At 38.3% G+C, this 18841-nt stretch overlaps 1 protein-coding gene across 1 annotated transcript; it reads left to right on the forward strand.

The window, feature by feature from the left end:
* Positions 1-1704: 1704 nt before the first annotated feature.
* CT83 (cancer/testis antigen 83) lies at positions 1705-2088 on the forward strand. Its single transcript, XM_036099215.2, has one exon. It carries the CDS (start codon positions 1705-1707, stop codon positions 2086-2088), a length of 384 nt encoding a protein of 127 aa, XP_035955108.1.
* The last annotated feature ends 16753 nt before the right edge of the window (positions 2089-18841 follow it).

The following is an 18841-nucleotide window of genomic DNA, read 5'->3' on the forward strand; positions in this document are numbered from 1 at the left end:
CTCCAGCCACCCTCTCCAACTTTATTTTAAAACAGTATTTCAATAGAACATCATAGGCCTTTTTAAAAAGAGAAATATAGGGCGCCTGGGTGGCTCAGTGGGTTAAGCGACTGCCTTCGGCTCAGGTCATGATCCCGGAGTCCTGGGATCGAGTCCCACATCAGGCTCCCAGCTCGGCGGGGAGCCTGTTTCTCCCTCTGACCCTCTCCCCTCTCATGCTGTTTCTCTCTCTCTCTCTCAAATAAATAAATAAATAAAAATCTTAAAAAAAAAAGACAGTCAGAACCTTTAAAAAAAAAAAAAAGAGAAATATAAAATGGTTTCTTCATAAATCCTGCTAAGATGTAAAATTGTTTATATACCAGAAGAAGGAATTACATTGCCATAAGATAGAGTAAAAAAGATTATATTGTATGAAGTATTTGATTAATAAAAATTAGTTTATATTTTTTAAATTCATTTGTCTGCCACAATGAGGAGCTTGGTAAATAGTAATTAATTTTACAAAGTCCAAAATTCCCCTCTTCCACTGTTCTTGTTGAAGTCACTCTTCCCTTTTCTTTATTCACACACTACCATGGTACTTTTGCCTGGGGGTTGCACTTATTACTTTTAATATGAATGTGATTCATTTCTCCTTCCCTGTACAAAGAAAAAATTATCCCCAAAGGAAAAAAGAATGGAGACACTTCTTCATTCCTTATTCCAAGTCCTGAAACTAATAGTAATGGAACTAGGTGTCCCAATTCAAGCTCTGATCAGGGAGAAAAGCAGTTAAACATATACTATCCCTGATACCCAGCTTGCACAAAGTTACCAAGGGTTTTGATTCATTCAACAAATATTTTCTGGGGCCTATTCATTCCAAACATTGTGCTAGGGGCCAGGGATGCAAAAGAGTAAACATGCCACTGCACTCAAGAAAGTCTCTACTGAGTAGTTTGACCCACAGGCTAGAGAGGGGATAAAACATGTTTAAAATTTCCTTTTCACACTTTATTTTTTATGTTGTATTGTGTTTCTATGTCTTTCATACATTGCAGATATTTTGAATCAGGATAATAAAGGTGCTAATTATAAACTCACTCTGTAATATTCATACAGTGGCCAAATGCGGAAAGTAAATGACTATTTTTAAAGTTGTAGATGAGTTCCAGCTTAAAAATATATATAAACACACATACATTACACACACCAAACACAAGGTTTTTATTTTAAATTGAGGAAAAAAGAATAAAGCAAATAGAGAGTACTGAAAATATACTGACAACATGTGGAAAAATACAAGATACACAAAATGCAAAGTATATCTAAATCATTTTCCATCTCCTCTATTATCTTATCTCCCCATTCCAAATAATCTTTTCCATTTAGTTTTTTTTAATTAATTTTTTTCAAACTAAAACTTGCAATTCACTTATACTTAAGTCATCAATATTGCTTCATGAAAGCATTTTGATGTCTAAATTTTTTGTCATAAATGTTTTAAAAATGTTCTCACCTCATTTCCTTTCTCTAGAGAAAGAATGACAAACTCCAAAAGGTTTAAATTTCATCTGAAGTGGAGCTGCACCAGGCAGTGTGGGATGCTTAGCATCATGGCCCACGACTTCCCTAGTCTGGGCGACTAGTGTCCCCCTGCTTCCCAACTGCCAGCCAAGTGCCTCCGTGCCCGAGAAGAGAGAAAGAGGCGGAAGAGGAAACATGAGCATGCTGTTGCTTCTACTGAGTGGCATTCTGTTTGCTTTTCTGTTTGTCTTCTGGAAAAGCCGCTTTCAGAGCAGCGTTGGTAAAATGTCATCAAATTCGACTTCTCTTGCACTAGTAAGACCAACCTCTTCTACTGGGTCAACTAAGAGCAACACTGATAAGAGTCTTTCAGTCATCAGCCTCTCTCGGGATATCTTAATTAATTCCCCACACACCATAACCATGCTGAAGCGAATATTGGTAAACCTCAGGATCAGCTTGGAATACAAGCTGGCTGAACTGGAACATTTCCTAGTTATCAAGGGTTTAAATGGTGCATTAGTTAACTGGAAATCTGACAGGCTTAGAGAATGTAATGACAGTGGAGGCAATCATTAAAGGCACTTTGAGTGAATTAAAAAAAAAAAATTCATCTGAAGTGGAAAAATCCAGGTTTGGAGGTCGTCTCACCTTGGTGAAAAGTTATTCTTCAATCTTCAGTGGAATCCACAGAATGTCTGAATAGTCACCTAAACGTTCATGACTTATCACACTGGAAAGGGCACTTCCTTTTGTCTTGAAAGGTGGTCTGTGATCTCCATGGGGCAGCTCAGATTTATTGTCTCTGCTTTGCATTGGTGTCCCATGGCTCACTCCACTATGACAACAGCCCTGGTGATTCCAACTAGGAACAGGAAGTAGGAAAGGAAGCCTGCATCCTGCAGAGTCCCTACAAGATGACTGAAGGAGTCTTTGCAGACCTCCTGCCTTTTGTCTTCCCCCAGAGCAGTACACACAGGACTATGAAGGAGGCACACTATGTATTTTGCCAAAGAATCAGTGTATCTCAGAAAAGCAAAATCACACAGGGCATGCAAAGACTCAGAGGAGGTATCCCATGTGGCTGTTCCTCTCTCTCCAACCCATCTCTCTTCCCCACATCTCCCTTTAATTTCCTTTCCTTTCCACACAGTCCACTTTTTCAATCATCCCTCTCTATCCTGGGGAAACCCACACCTCACCACAGGAAGAAAAAGTTCTTCTCTCATCCTTTACCCTCAGTTTGTTCCTAAACATTGAAAACCTAATTCTGTCAGGCAGTCAGATGCTAGTGAGGGTTTTCTCTTTTCATTGATGAAGCATTCCCTTAGCTAAAAGTGAAAATTTTCTTCTACTGCAAGGAGAACTGCAGCTGGTTTCCTTGCTAGCAAGTTCACCAGCAGTTATGGGTTGAATTATATGGAGAATGATTTGGACCATTTTTGGAGACAGAGTCTTCACAAAAGTAATCAGGTTAAGATGGAGTCATGAGGGTGGCCCTAATTCAATTTGACTGTTGTATTTATAAAAAGGGGAAATATGGACACAGATACACAGCAGAGAGAACACCATGTGAAGATGGAGGCAGAGATCAGGGAAGGAATACCAAAAATTGCCACCAAATCACCAGAAGCTGAGAGAAAGGCAAGAAACAGATTTCTTCATTGCCCTCAGAAGGAACCAACCAAAGTATACCTTGATCTTTTAGTCTCTAGAACTGTGAGACAATAAACTTCTATTATTTAAGCCACTCAGTTTCTGGTTCTTTGTTACAGCAGCCCTTGCAAACTAATAAACCTGCCAAGGAAAGTGTTCTTTCTTGAAGACAGCATACCCTGATCTCAGTCTGACCTGTTAATTAGTCTGGTCCTGCCGATGAGGTTTTAAAGGCTCACTGGGCCCAGCTTATAAGAGGAATTTCCATACCAGCTGCAGAGGGCTTCTTTGCAGTCTTAAAAGGCTGATGCCAGCTCTGATTTTTTTATTCCCAAACTCCTTTCATTCCATCAACCCCTAGACTCACAATTTGGCCATTCCCCCCAGGTCTTTCCCCTACCAGACTCCACTAGGGGAACAGGGCATATAATCTCTCCATTTCAGACCCACAGTTCCCATTTTCCCCTCATCTTCCACCCTCCAGTTAGAAGGTGGTATTTTCTAAACTCTGAAAAAGTCTTCCTTTCATGTTTCTGGCCAAGAGATTTTATCTGTACCTGAGATTCTTCTCTCATAATGGGGTTTAAGCTTCAGGAAAAATAGTCATGGAAGCTTTTGCATCACCCCTGATTTCCTCCCTGCCATAACCCTCCCCTATCCCTAAGCACAGAACCAGCTGGAATTTAAACACAGGAATAAAAAGATAGAGTAATGGAGAAAAAAATTAAACCTTAAAATATTATCCCACAATTCAAAAAAATTATAATAAACTGAAAAACACTATCATTAGAAGTATAGTCATGGGAGCATAAAATAGGGACATAAACCAAGACAGGCTAGGGGTCAGGAAGACCGCTGCAGAAACCACCTTTAAAGACCAGATGGTAGTTCTTGTTAAGCAGGTGCCTCAGAGGCAGAAAGCAAGAAATGGCATTTCCATGGATGGCCAGAGACAGATGCCACAGCAGCAGCCACTGTTGCCACTTTGTCCACTTTTCTAGTAGATTCCCACCAGGACACTAAAATGTTCCCTCAAACCACTGGAATATGCCATTCCTTCCATTTGTGTTCTCACAAGTTTCTTTGTGATAACTGTGTTGAAAGAAATGGGTATCATGAGATAACAACTGTGGGGAGGACAGGACTGCCCTCCTGTCTTGCTTTTTCAAATTTGTCATCTGTCTCTTGCCACTCATTTGTGCTCAGCTGTATGCTTTGGTCTTTTTCATCCCCTCATCCATGCCCCACTAAGTTTATCGATAAAAAGAATCTCAGGAGGAAAATGGACCTGCCTCCTCCACACACCCACAATGTTTCAAAGAATTTATTGAGGTCCTAAAGAGAAATTTGAAATATTGCAGCCATCCGGAACTGTCAAAGGTACATAAAATCAGCTACAAAAGCTGTGAAACATAAAGAGGGCTGTCTGTTCTATTATTATGTAAATAAATCTCAATATTTTTAAAGATGTAGAATAAAACATGCTCCGTATGCTATCTCTGGAAGAGATCTACCAATACCATGTCCACAAACCTGCTTTCTCTTCCCCAAGTCATTTTATTTATGCTAGGCCTTGTCCATCCCCAGTGGTTCACAAAATGGGCTGCTCAGACTCACAGTACCCAGCCAAGAAGCACTGAATCTAAATCTTTGTATTTAAGCTCCTCTTGTAATTCTGAGTACTGATCAGGTTAGGGAACCACTGCTAAAAAGCCATTCCAGAAAATACCAATTAATCACCCTAGTTTTTCTGCCATGAACAAATCCATCATTTCTAGCACTCTTATAGCCACTCCCCATCCATGCCCATCATTGAAGTTACAGATCGCTGTTCCAGGCACCAAACAGGCAAGCGAGTGCTTCTGTGCGGAGAAGCAACGGGGTCTCCGTGTAGCGGTCCAACTTTGGAATTCCTCTCCGGTGCATCACACCAGCTCGGTCTGCATCAGGAGCAGCCCAGGCAGGAAGCCCAGTGCCCAGGGCATTTCCCAGAGGTTGGTTTTTAATCACCACAGCAAAGAAATAGCTGGTAGGTAAGAGGGAAGTGGTAGCCACATGTGTTCTAGTATTTAGTAAGCAGTACAACTTGTACTGGAACTTGTTTCCTTAGTTTCCTTGTTTCTAATTTCCCTACTGGCTTTTTTTTTTTAATGTTATTTTGTCACCATACAATACATCATTAGTTTTTGATGTAGTGTTCAATGATTCATTATTTGAGTATAACACCCAGTGCTATTACAACATGTGCCCTCCTTAATACCCATCACCCAGCTACCCCAACTCCCACCCACCCTCCCCTCTGAAACCCTCAGTCTGTTTCCTGGAGTCCAGAGTCTTTCATGGTTCATCTCCCCCTCTGATTCCCAACCCCCCGCCACTTCATTTTTCCCTTCCCTCCCCTAATGTCCTCCGTGCTATTCCTTATGTTCCACAAATAAGTGAAACCATATGATAATTGTCTTTCTCTGCTTGACTTATTTCACTTAGCATAATCTCCTCCAGTCCCATCCATGTTGATGTAAAAGTTGGGTATTCATCCTTTCTGATGGCTGAGTAATATTCTATTGTATATATGGACCACATCTTCTTTATCCATTCATCTGTTGAAGGGCATCTCGGCTCCCACTGGCATTTCTAACCAGCTGCCAAAATGCCTCTAGTGTAGGCCTGCCACATGGCTGCTAGTACATTTGCCCTGGGCCATCTCTAAGGATAACTGAAAGGACAAACTTTCCTCACTCTAGCCCTAAGTCAGATTCACAGGGATGGCTGAAGGCAAAATGTACTAGCAGTTATCTGCCCTGTGTGGGTGCAATCATCTGATATGTTATATGTTATCAGTTATCTGCCAACATAAGTGGAAATTACACACCAGTAGCTGAAATATAAGGATATCCAGGGGCCAGGTAATGGCTTACTAGTGATTACATAAACTGGCATTCCAAGAGGAATTCAGGCATAGTCATGGCTTTAGAGTACTGAGAGAGCAATATGCATAATAAATATGGCCTTGAACTGGAAATCATGATACACATTTAAATATTGCAGGAGAAGCAGAATGTTCTTGATCATTCCAATCAAAAGGTTGAAACAGTGCTGCATTAATCAGAGGAGAATTGAGTTCTCTAAGTAGCTTTGCCAGGGAAGTAAAATTATTTCCTTTGGCAAGGTGCTTACCTCAGTGAGGTATCATATTCACTGTTGTGAGGTATTTTAGTTTGAGTGTTCTGTGCTTTTAAAAAATAAACCAGATTCCACCTCACAAATCACTTTAAAAAGTTGCATCCAAAAGACTAAAGACAAAGTATGCTAATCTACTTAAAACTGAGATCTCTTTCTATACCTCCTCTAGAATCAACTCCTACATTTTTTCACCATTTCAAAGAATATGGTAAATGAAGGCTTTTAATAATTTAATTTCTATGGCAATAAAAAAACATCGGTCTCTCAGAAAGAAATTTCCTTTCACATAGTATAGCCTGAATTCTCATGAATCTTTTATGCTTAAAATTAACCAAAGTCACCTTGTAATAGAAAGCTCAGTTCAATAGCCTGATAGAAAATTATAGCTCTCAGTACTTACCAGTATTTCTAATTTCCTTTTAATCTGTGAAGGCGGACAAAATTAAGTACTCCTAATATCAACATTCTTAAGAAGAACCATTTATCACAGCAACATTCCGAATGGCGATACAGTTTAGCCATCTTCTTCCCTTCCACACAATACTGGCCCCAGGGATTGGGACTTTTGGGGGACGTCGCTACCTACTCTGGCCTGACTGTCCCTTTAACATGAGAACAGTGAATATGATAAAAATGACTCTTCTCAGACTAATATGCAATTCCTGGCCTACAGTTGGAACTTTGCATTTATCTTTCCAGGGAAGGCACCCAAAGGCAAGTTTTGGCAGGCAGTCACATCTAAGATGATCACAAAACTCTTATCCCAATAATCACCCCAAATTCTGGCCAGTCTTGGCCATGGGATTTAGCTTGTAGTATTCTTGACATCAGAGATGAGAGAGTTCAGACCTCAGGACATATGTAGGAATGAAGGATGGCCCCTCCTATGCTGCAATTCCTTTGTTCCTCTGGTTTTTCAGAGTATCTATGGATCAAGTTTTCAGCCTCTCTGATGTATATTTGTCTAATGCTCCTTTTAGAGAATTTCCAAATGTTCTACATTGGAGACCCAGTGATCTACCATGTCCTGGCTCATCTCTTGTCATTAACTTCTCTACTCTCTTCTCTCCACTTTCTTCCAGCATGAAAGTAAATTCCTCTCCTTGCTTCAGGCAGATCAGTTTATCCACCTTTACCTGTCCTGACACATGTAATATCTGTGTTTTTAGGTCTCACTTCTAACCCCAAGCAGTTTATCAAGATATATTCCCAAATAAAAAATAATTTCCTAAAAAATTTTTGAAAAAAAGAAGATGTGGGATATATATATATATATATATATATATATATATATATATATTCTTCATACATATGTATATGTATACACACACACACACACACACACACACACACACACAATGGAATATTACTCAGTCATAAAAAAGAACAAAATCTTGCCATTTACAACAACATGGGGGGAGCTAGAGAATATGATGCTAAGTGAAATAATTCAGTCAAAGAAATCAAATACCATTTGATTTCACTCATATGTGGAATTTAAGAAACAAAACAAATAAGCAAGGGAAAAAAGAGAGAGACACAAACCAAGAAACAGACTCTTAACTATAGAGAACAAACTGACGGTTACAGAGGGGAGGTGGGTGGGGGGATGGGTTACACAGGTGATGGGGATTAAGGCATGTACTTGTGATGAGCACTGGGTGATATATGGAAGGTTGAATCACTGTACTGTACAACTGAAACTAATATTACACTGTATGTTAAATACCTGGGATTTAAATAAAAACTTTAAAAAAATAAAAATAAATAAATAAATAAATAATAAATAAATATCTTGAAAGAAGTTGCTGTGGCCAATGTCAAAGAGGTTACTGCCTATGTTCTCCTCTAGGATTTTGATGGATTCCTGTCTCACATTGAGGTCTTTCACCCATTTTGAGTTTATCTTTGTGTAGGGTGTTAGAGAATGGTCGAGTTTCATTCTTCTGCATGTGGCTGTCCAATTTTCCCAGCACCATTTATTGAAGAGACTCTCTTTTTTCCATTGCACATTTTTTCCTGCTTTGTAGAAGATTATTTGACCATAGAGTTGAGGGTCCATATCCGGGCTCTCTATTCTGTTCCATTGGTCTATATGTCTGTTTTTGTGCCAGTACCATGCTGTCTTGGTGATCACTGCTTTGTAATATAGCTTGAAATTGGGCAACATGATGCCCCCAAATTTGTTTTTCTTTTTCAACATTTCCTTGGCGATTTGGGGTCTTTTCCGATTCCATACAAATTTTAGGATTGTTTGTTCCAGCACTTTGAAAAATGTCATTGGAATTTTGATCGGGATGGCATTGAGTTATAGAATGCTCTGGGTAGCATAGACATTTTAATAATGTTTATTATTCTGATCCATGAGCATGGAATGTTTTTCCATCTTTTTGTGACTTCTTCAATTTCTTTTATGAATGTTCTGTAGTTCCTAGAGTATAGATCCTTTACATCTTTGGTTAGGTTTATTCCAACATATCTTATGGTTTTTGGTGCTATTGTAAATGGAATCATTTCTCTAATTTCTCTTTCTACAGTTGCATTGTTAATGTATAAGAAAGCAACTGATTTCTGTGCATTGATTTTGTATCCTGCCACATTACTGAATTGCTGTATGAGTTCTAGTAATTTGGGGGTTGAGTCTTTTGGATTTTCCACATAAAGTATCATTTCATCTGCGAAAAGAGAGAGTTTGATTTCTTCTTTGCCAATTTGAATACCTTTTATTTCTTTTTGTTGTCTGATTGCTGTTGCTAGGACTTCTAGTACTATGTTGAACAGTAGTGGCAAGAGTGGGCATCCTTGACATGTTCCTGATCTTAAGGGAAAGGCTCTCAGCTTTTCCATTGAGGATGATATTCACTGTGGGTTTTTCAGAGATGGATTTTATGAACTTGAGGAATGTTCCCTCTATCCCTATACTCTGAAGAGTTTTAATTAGGAAAGGATATTATATTTTGTCAAATGCTTTTTTCTGCATCAAATGAGAGGACCATATGGTTCTTCTCTCTCCTCTTATTAATGTGTTCTATCACACTGACTGATTGATTTGTGAATGTTGAACCACCCTTGCATCCCAGGGATAAATCCCACTTGGTCGTGGTGGATGATCCTTTTAATGTATTGTTGGATCCTATTAGCTAGGATTTTCTTTCAAGATACATCTCCAAAGGCTAGTGAAACAAAAGCAAAAATGAACTTTTGGGACTTCATCAAGATAAAAAGCTTCTGCACAGCAAAGGAAACAGTCAACAAAACAAAGAGGCAACCCACAGAATGGGAGAAGATATTTGCAAATGACACTATAGATAAAGGGCTGGTATCCAAGATCTATAAAGACCTTCTCAAACTCAACACCCAAAAAACAAATAATCAAGTCAAAAAATGGGCAGAAGACATGAACAGACACTTCTCCAAAGAAGACATACAAATGGCTAACAGATACATGAAAAAATGTTCATCATCATTAGCCATCAGGGAAATTCAAATCAAAACCACACTGAGATACTACCTTACACCAGGTAGAATGGCAAAAATTGACAAGGCAAGAAACAACAAATGTTGGAGAGGTTGTGGAGAAAGGGGAACCCTCTTACACTGTTGGTGGGAAAGCAAGTTGGTACAGCCAATTTGGAAAACAGTATGGAAGTGCCTCAGAAAATTAAAAATAGAGCTACCCTATGACCCAGCAATTGCACCCCAAAGACACAGATGTAGTGAAAAGAAGGGCCACATGCACCCCAATATTCATAGCAGCAATGTCTGCAATAGCCAAACTGTGGAAAGAGCCGAGATGCCCTTCAACAGATGAATGGATAAAGAAGATGTGGTCCATATATACAATGGAATATTACTCAGCCATCAGAAAGGATGAATACCCAACTTTTACATCAACATGGATGGGACTGGAGGAGATTATGCTAAGTGAAATAAGTCAAGCAGAGAAAGTCAATTATCATATGGTTTCACTTATTTGTGGAACATAAGGAATAGCATGGAGGACACTAAGAGAAGGAAGGGAAAAATAAAGGGGGGGAAATCGGAGGGAGAGATGAACCATGAGAGACTATGGACTCTGAGAAACAAACTGAGGCTTTTGGGGGTGGGGATGGGTTAGTCCGGTGATAGGTATTAAGGAGGGCATGTACTGCATGGAGCATTGGGTGTTATACGAAAACAATGAATCGTGGATCACTACATCAAAAACTAATGATGTATTGTATGGTGACTAACATAATAAAATAAAATTTAAAAAAATAAAATAAATAAAAAATAAAAATAAAAATAAATAATTTAAAATAAATAAATAAATAAATAAATAAATAAATAAAATAATAAATAAATAAAAAACAATCTCCTCCCTAAAATTAAATGCTACTAAGATAACAAATGTTAATCTTCATTCACAATTGGGTCAGATTCTGTAGCAGAGAATTCCCCTGTCACCCTGCAAGATGGGGTAGAGGGAGGCATTCACTTCCAGTTCTTCCAGTTATAGTGGTTTCAACTGTCTTGCCCTAGCATAGATATAGACACTCTGCAGTGAGGAAGCAGGGGTGGGGAATAGGAGTCAGAGATACGTGATTCACCCACAGCTTTGCAGCTATAAGAAATAGGGTAGAGCTCCATATCCAGTATCAAACCAGTGAACTTTGGTGGCTTGAACCAGTATGGTAACACTATCATCAGACAAGAGTTGACAGATTTAAGTTTAATTTTAGAATACAATTGATAGAATTTTGGATTGGATTAAACGTGAAAAAGAAAAAGGGAGACTCCAGAATAATTTTGTTTTGGATTGAGTAAGTGGAGGTGAAAGTGCCATTAACCAATACGAAGAAAATTAGGGTAATTTTGAGGCAAAAATTTAGTCTGTTGGTTTTGGACACATCATATTTGAGATGTCCATAAGATATTCAAGATATCAAGTAAACAATTGGAACTTAAAAAAAAAAAAAAAAAAAAAAGATAAAGGCCTGGAGCTGAAAGTAGAGGTCTGGCCTCAAGATACAGATTTGGTGTATCTCAGCATCTGAATAGGGCTTACATTAAAAAGAATGGAAAAGATCTCCTAAGGAATAATAGAAAAGAGCACCAAGGATGAAGGTTTTGAGAGAATTTGAAAAGCAGGAGAAGTCAGCAAAGAAGACCAAAAGATAGAAGAAAAGTCAAGAATAATCTATTGTGCCAATTACTGACTCACACCATCACAAATCTAGTAGATTTTTATTATGCTCAAGGATTCTGTCAATTCGGAATTCAGAAAGATCAAAGCAAGATGGCCTATATCTGCATAATATCTGCGATTCACCTGGAAAGAGTTGGAGGCTGGACTGACTAGATGGCTGAGTGTTGGTTAGCTGGAATTATCTGAAGCTCTTTCACTCATTTGTCTGGTGCCTGGGCTGAGAACACTTGAAGACAAGACCTGATGACAGGAGCATCTACATGTAGCCCCTCCATGGTGTCTTCAATTGGTCCATCTTCTTACTGGAAGCTAAGGACTCTATGCCAAACTTCCAGCTAACTAGGGAGAAACTGCTTTGCCTTTTGTGATCTAGCTTGGAAAGTCAGGTAGCATCACTTCTGCTACATTCTATTGCTTCAACCAAGTCCCAAGCACACCCAGACCCAAAGGCAAGGGAAGCCAACTCTATCACTTCACAGGGGAATGGCAAGGTTGCAGAAGAGCATGAGGCAGGGGCATGTGGCATTGTTGCAGCCAACTTTGGAAAATACAATGTTCTCCCACCAACTATGTTAAATGCTGCAGAGAAGTCTAATAATATGAAGACTTTAAGATGTCCAAATGAATTTGCAACATCCAGGTGTTGATGACCCTATAAGGGTCTTCCCTGACTTCCTAAATATAATTAATCTTGTCTTCTTTTTGTCCCTTCTTTGATCACCTATCATAGTGTAGTCTAAATGTTCTCCTACTAAACTGGAAGCCATTTGTGAGTAGGAAACAGGTCATCTCAGTATTTTTAATATTTTTATTTTGGAGACTTAACACAATGCCTGACACATCGGAGAGGCCCAAGAGATGTTTATCAAATAGAGGACTCTTCCTACCTGTCTCCCAGTCCCCTATTTCTTACTACTGATAGGACAATTCTGGCAGGCTTTCCAGCCATCTCCTCAAACTCAGACAAACTAAGTCTCATGTTATTTATACTATGACAAATTGTTAGATTAGCTTTGTCTGCATATAGCAGTAATAATACTCCAAAACAATAAAAAAGAAAATGTTAAAGATGTCCAGAGCTGGCATTTTGATGTTACAGTGATATCAGGAAACCAGGCTTCTGTTTTTCTGTTCTGCCATCCTTATTACTTAACTTCCATTCTTAAAGTCATTTTGGCCCAATATGGTTGACATATTCTAGATTAATAACAGAAGGAAAAAGGAGGGAATAAAAAGAACACCTCTCAGCTGAGTCAACTACTTTTAAGGAGCCTTTCCTCAAGTACCATAGAAATTTTCCATTTATGATTTCATGATTCAAACTTAGTCAATAACCCACTCCTGGCTACAAAGGAGGATAAGATATATCTTCATTCTGACAAAAAAAAAAAAAAAAATGCCCAACTAACACAAGATGTTATTATTAGGGGCAAAAAATAAAATGGATATTCTGTGTCTCTGAATTTCTTATCCAGCATTTCTATTTTTGTTTATGTCATTATTTTAGTTCTTTGGACTCCACTTGATCTTTATTTACACTTTAGAAAAAGAATTCTAGGGCACCTGGGTGGCTCAGTTGGTTAAGCGACTGCCTTCGGCTCGGGTCATGATCCCGGAGTCCCAGGATCAAGTCCTGCATTGGGCTCCCTGTTCAGCAGGGGGTCTGCTTCTCCCTCTGACCCTACCCCCTCTTGTGCTCGCTCTCTCACTCTCTCTCAAATAAATAAAATCTTTAAAAAAAAGAAAGAAAAAGAATTCTAGTAGCTGAAAGGAAAATGAATTGGAAATGGAACAGATGGGAGACATGAAGACCAGTAAGTTACAAGGCTATTGCAGAAATCCAAGACGGGAAAGAAAAATGCCTAACCCACAGCAGTGATGGTAGGGGTAAAGAGGAAAGGCTGTGGAAGAGCATAAAAGCAACAAAGATTTACAAGGCTGCTGATAATCTAAATATTTAAATCAAACAGAAGAAAGAATATACGATACTCAATAGCAGTAGTTCTACCAACATAAAACATCATAGCATCTGCAGAAAGCCAATTACTTAAATGCATTATTTAAGAATAAGCAGGCAGAGAAACTTGTGAAAACATTTTGGAATTTATTAAGGAGCCTTGAAAAATACCTGGGGGTATTACATGTTTACCTGTACCAAATTTGCTCTATTGACAGAGCTAATTGCTCTGAATGGGTTGCAGTAGTTCTGAACTCAGTATTTGTGAGATGGTATGTGTTTATTAGTGTAGCATGATGTGTACATGTACAACATTGTGATTCATAAATATGTGTCCAATGATGCCTTTTATCACACTTCCCTCTAAGGTTCTGTGTGAATAAAATTACATTTATTTTTGGTTTTTATCTGATGTAAACAAATACAAGGAGAGGTGGGATGAGTAGAAAGATTAGGGTAGAGAAAAAAAATACAAGGTTTCTGTCTTTCTTCATTGTCAGCTTTTCAACGAAAGAGTGAGTTTACTAGCTGCAAGGATGTAGGAGAGTAAAAAATGTTTTGCAATATGAGATTTTTATTGTGAAAACAGAGATCTTTTAAATTAAGAACATCAATTTCATCTACCATGTAATATAAAGGAAAAAACAATATCCTCTTATTTAAGCATATTTAAACATATTAAGATTAAGAACAGGGATACCTGGGTGGCTCAGTCATTTAGTGTCTGCCTTCGGCTCAGGTCATAATCCCAGGGTCCTGGGATCGAGCCCCGCATTGGCCTCCCTGCTCAGCCGGGAGCCTGCTTCTACCTCTCCCACTCCCCCTGCTTGTGTTCCCTCTCTAGCTGTCTCTCTTTCTCTCTCTCTGTCAAATAAGTAAATAAAATCTTAAAAAAAAAAAAAAAAAAAAAAAAAAGAGCTAATGATGTATGGTGACTAACATAACATTAAAAAAATAATAAAACAGAATTAAAGGGATGGCAAAATATTCCACTACTTGCCTCTAATTCAATTGACTCCTAGCATCAGGGCTAATTCAGTCTCTAACTAAAGGTTCAGCCTTACCACAGTTCCCAAGTTCACTCATTCATTCACTTATTCATCCAACGTACTTATTTGGTGTCTACTTTGTGCCAAGCACTATTGTAAGCACTGAGGATAAAGTAGTGATTGAAATAGACATTTCCTCATAGCACAAATTTGATTTACATTTCCAGTCTCCCCTGCAGTTAGGTGAGGCCATGAATCAAGTTCTAATCTATAGAACGTCCTCCAATAAACCTCTCTCATAATCTTCCATGCTCTTTTTCTCTTTCTATCCATTACCTGAATAGAAAACACTCTACAGACCTGGGGTTGTGAAGAGCAACAGGATGGAAGGAGCCTCTGTCCCAAATGACAGTGTGGAACAAAGCCAGTGCTCCCTGATGCCTACCATCACCAAACCACATTAGGCTATAAACTACATAAGAAATAAATTCTCATTGTGTTTAAATGCTATTGATATTGACATTTTGGAGTTGTTTGTTGATGTACCCTTCTATACAGACCTTGAGGCTGCAGATACTTGGCATATTCACAGGACAAGTCAGTCCTGTGAATCAAAAGAGGAAAGAGTAGGAAATGATGTCAGAGAAGTAAAAGCCAGGTATTTAAGCCTCTTATAAAAGCCATGGTAAGGCCTTAGATTTTAGTCTCACTAGACAAGGAAGCCACTGTAGGCTTTGAGGAGAGTGACATGATCTGATTCAGAATTTTAAAAGTACCTCTTTGTCTACATGTTGAAATATGGGCAAGGGTGGTAACAGTTAAGAGGCTAGTGCAATAACCAAGTGAGCAATATTAGCTTGGACTAAGGTGGTGGCAGTAAAAGTGATTTTCTTAAGTTATACTTCGAATACCTTTTGAAGAGAAAGCCAAGATTGCTAATGGAGCACTATCAATATTTATATCTCAAATATCCAACTGGAGATACAGAATAGACAATTAGGTTGATGAATTAATTGCTCCCAGGAGAGGTCAACTATAAATTGGAACTATACATTTTGGAGTTGTCAGCAGGTAAATAATACTGAAAGCTATGAGATTAGATAAGACCACCAAGGAAGTAGGAATAAATAGAAAAAATAAATACATGGATTGAGGCTTGGAACACACCAATGTTGAGCAGATGGAAAATCAAAAGGAACCAGCAAAGGAAGATAAGGATCAACAAAAAGCAAATAAGGTAAGAAGATCACCAAGAAAGTCTGAAGTCAAGTGAAGAAAGCAATTCAAAGAGGAGGAAATGATCACTAATTTCAATTACTCCTTGGAGACCATGACAGTTGAGGACAGAGAACAGAACATTTGACAAAATAGAGGTCATTGAATATTATACCAAAGTTTCAGTGGTGGAGATAAAATCCTGACAAGAATGAGTTTTTAAAAGAATAGTAAAAGTAGAGGCAGAGAACATAGAGTTTGCTTTTGAGGAATTTTACTGTGAAGCTGGCCTGACACCAATATTTGGAAGACTGAGGAGAGGAGTTCAAAGGGAAGCTCCAGTCCTTAGGCTCACTTTCCTCTTCTTCCCATTCCTATCCCACACCACACACATGCATGTGAGCACCCCACGCAATTCAATCAATTTTTGCCCTCTCTTCCATAGAGCTGCCTTTCAACCACTCCTTGGGCCTAGGTGTATACATACTTGTTATGCCAAGAGGACTGACCAGGGAAGAAGCTCACAAAAGCAAAATCAGAGCCATTGGGTACAGTAAGTTTTGGAGTCTCAAGTACCCAGAACATGGGCAAGGAGGAGAGGAGTATGACAAAGGGCATGAGTGGAGAAAGACAAAGGCAGGATTCTAAACTGCAGGGGCTCCAGTTGCCCCTGTCTAAGGGCAACATAGGCAGTTTTCATTTTGCATGGTAGTGCAGGACGATGAAAATGAGCATGCAACATGAAACCATGCAAAATGATCTTAATAATCATGGCAAAAATTAAGATTGCTGTATGACCTTTAAAAATCTTTGTCAAAACATTAAAAACTCTCCCACTGGTTATAAATATATAAACAGTAAACTAATACTTATTTAGCACATTGTACTTTAAAACATCAGAAACATTGAGAGTTAAAGTGTTTTATTTCTTTGTAAAAAAAAAAAAATTATCATGAAGAAATTGAACAACAACAAAAAGAGTAGATTGAAGAGACCTTGCCTTCTTCTCATTGTATAATCTACTTTATGGAGCAAGCATCTTTTCTATGTGAATTATCATCTTCCTTTCTAAATTTGGATTGATTTCCAATATTTTATCTTTTATGCTTTCAAAGTCATGAAATGTCTCTAAGAGTTCTTTTAATGTGAAGTGCTTGCCAGCATCACTTCCTCTGGGACACTTTCATTCACAACCATTTTCCTTATTTATGTTGATAAGCTCACTTTTACTGATTTCCTCTAGTTGCATATCTCGTGTCAACATGTCCATGGTCAGCTATTTCTTCTATAATTCCGTGAATGTCTAATTTGAATTACATTTTCAGCATTACCACCTTTTTTAATGTTTCAAGTTTTTAGTTAAATTGTAGTTAATATTAGTTTCAGGAGTGGAATTTAGTGATTCATCAGTTGCATATAATACCCAGTGCTCATCACAACTGCCCTCCTTAATCCTCATCACCCATTTAGCCCATTCCCTCACCCACCTCCCCTCCAGCATCCCTCAGTTTGTTCTCTATAGTTAAGAGTCTCTTATGGTTTGCCTCCTATGTTCCCCTATGTTCATCTGTTTTGTTTCTTAAATTCCACATATGAGTGAAATCATATGGTATTTGTCTTTCTCTGACTTATTTCACTTAACATAATACACTCTAGCTCCATCCACATCATTGGAAATGGCAAGATGTTTGTATGATAATATAAGAGGTGATTATATATATATATGTATAATCACCTCTCTCTCTCTATATATATATATATGTATATATATATATACCACCTCTTCTTTATCCATTCATCAGTCAATGGACATTTGGGCTCTTTCCATCATTTGGCTACTGTAGATAATGCTGCTGTAAACATCAGGGTGTATGTGAGATGCCACCTCACACCTGTCAAATGGCTAAAATTAACAACATAAGAAACAACAGGTGCTGGCCAGGATGTGGAGAAAGGGGAACACTCAGGCACTGCTGGTGGGAATGCAAACTGGTGCAGCCACTCTGGAAAACAGTACAGGGGTCCCTCAAAAAGTTAAAAATAGAACTACCAGTTTTTCTTTCTTTGTTGCAATTTTATCTTCATTAGCCAACTTCCATTTTAGTTTTTCCATTTTTATAAAATGCTGCATGAGTTTATTAATGGAAGGCAACAGAACTACACACTTTGCTGTAAATATGAACTGTCATGCACAGTGACCAATCATCAACAGATTCAGAGAAGTGACATTATTGGTCACTAATCATGATGCACATCTGTTATTTACAGAGTGATCTGTGAACTGATGAGCTAGAAGCCAAATTTGTACTTTATGCCATTAGTTAGCTAATATACTATAGTAGCTGAAACTTGAACCATTTTGTTGGAAAACGGGTATTATTTAATTAAACTGTGGTACTGAAATATGCCTATTGGAATCCTGCAAAGCAAGGATTGTTACTTATTGCTTTCAAAAATTGCAAAAAAAATAAAAATAAAAATAAGCCCACAAGTGGTAGTTAGAGGATACATCTATTGTAAAGAGAGGATTTTTTTTTTTAGTGGGAAAAATTACAGCCTGTTTGTATGATGAAAGAATGGTCCCATAGAGAGGAATAAGTGGGTGATTGAGAAGAAGATATTTACAAGGGTAACACCCTTCCATAGGCAAAAGGAAATGGAATCTAATGCATAAGTGGAAGGTTGGTTTTAGACAGAAGCACAAAAAGTTTATCCATTTTAAATGCAAAGTAGAATAGGTTGTTGAAAAACAAGTTCTCTCTTGATTGCTACTGTTTTCTCAGTGGAATAAAAAGCTAAGTCTTTAAGTGAGAATAAAGAAGGAATAGTATTTCCTTGAGGAATTTCCTTAATTTTCTTGAGGAAAGAAGAAAGTGAAAAATATTTGTCTTGGAGAGAGGGAGAGTAATTTCTGAACCCTCTAAGAGCCACTAGAGATTAGTGACTGAAAAGAGACCTGTTAGCTTGTTGCTTTTCTCCAGCCATTTTCATTCTGTCTGAATCTTACCTGATTTAAGTCACAAGCCCATTCTCCTGCCCCAATTTTCACCCAAACCCTCCCCACCCAGTAAGTCTATCACTGGAGATTCTGTGTTCAGAAAATCAAATGGACCCCTGGGTTGCACCTAGGACAGCTCCTAGGAC

Source organism: Halichoerus grypus, chromosome 3 (genome assembly GCF_964656455.1).
Source record: "Halichoerus grypus chromosome 3, mHalGry1.hap1.1, whole genome shotgun sequence".
NCBI lineage: Eukaryota > Metazoa > Chordata > Mammalia > Carnivora > Phocidae > Halichoerus > Halichoerus grypus.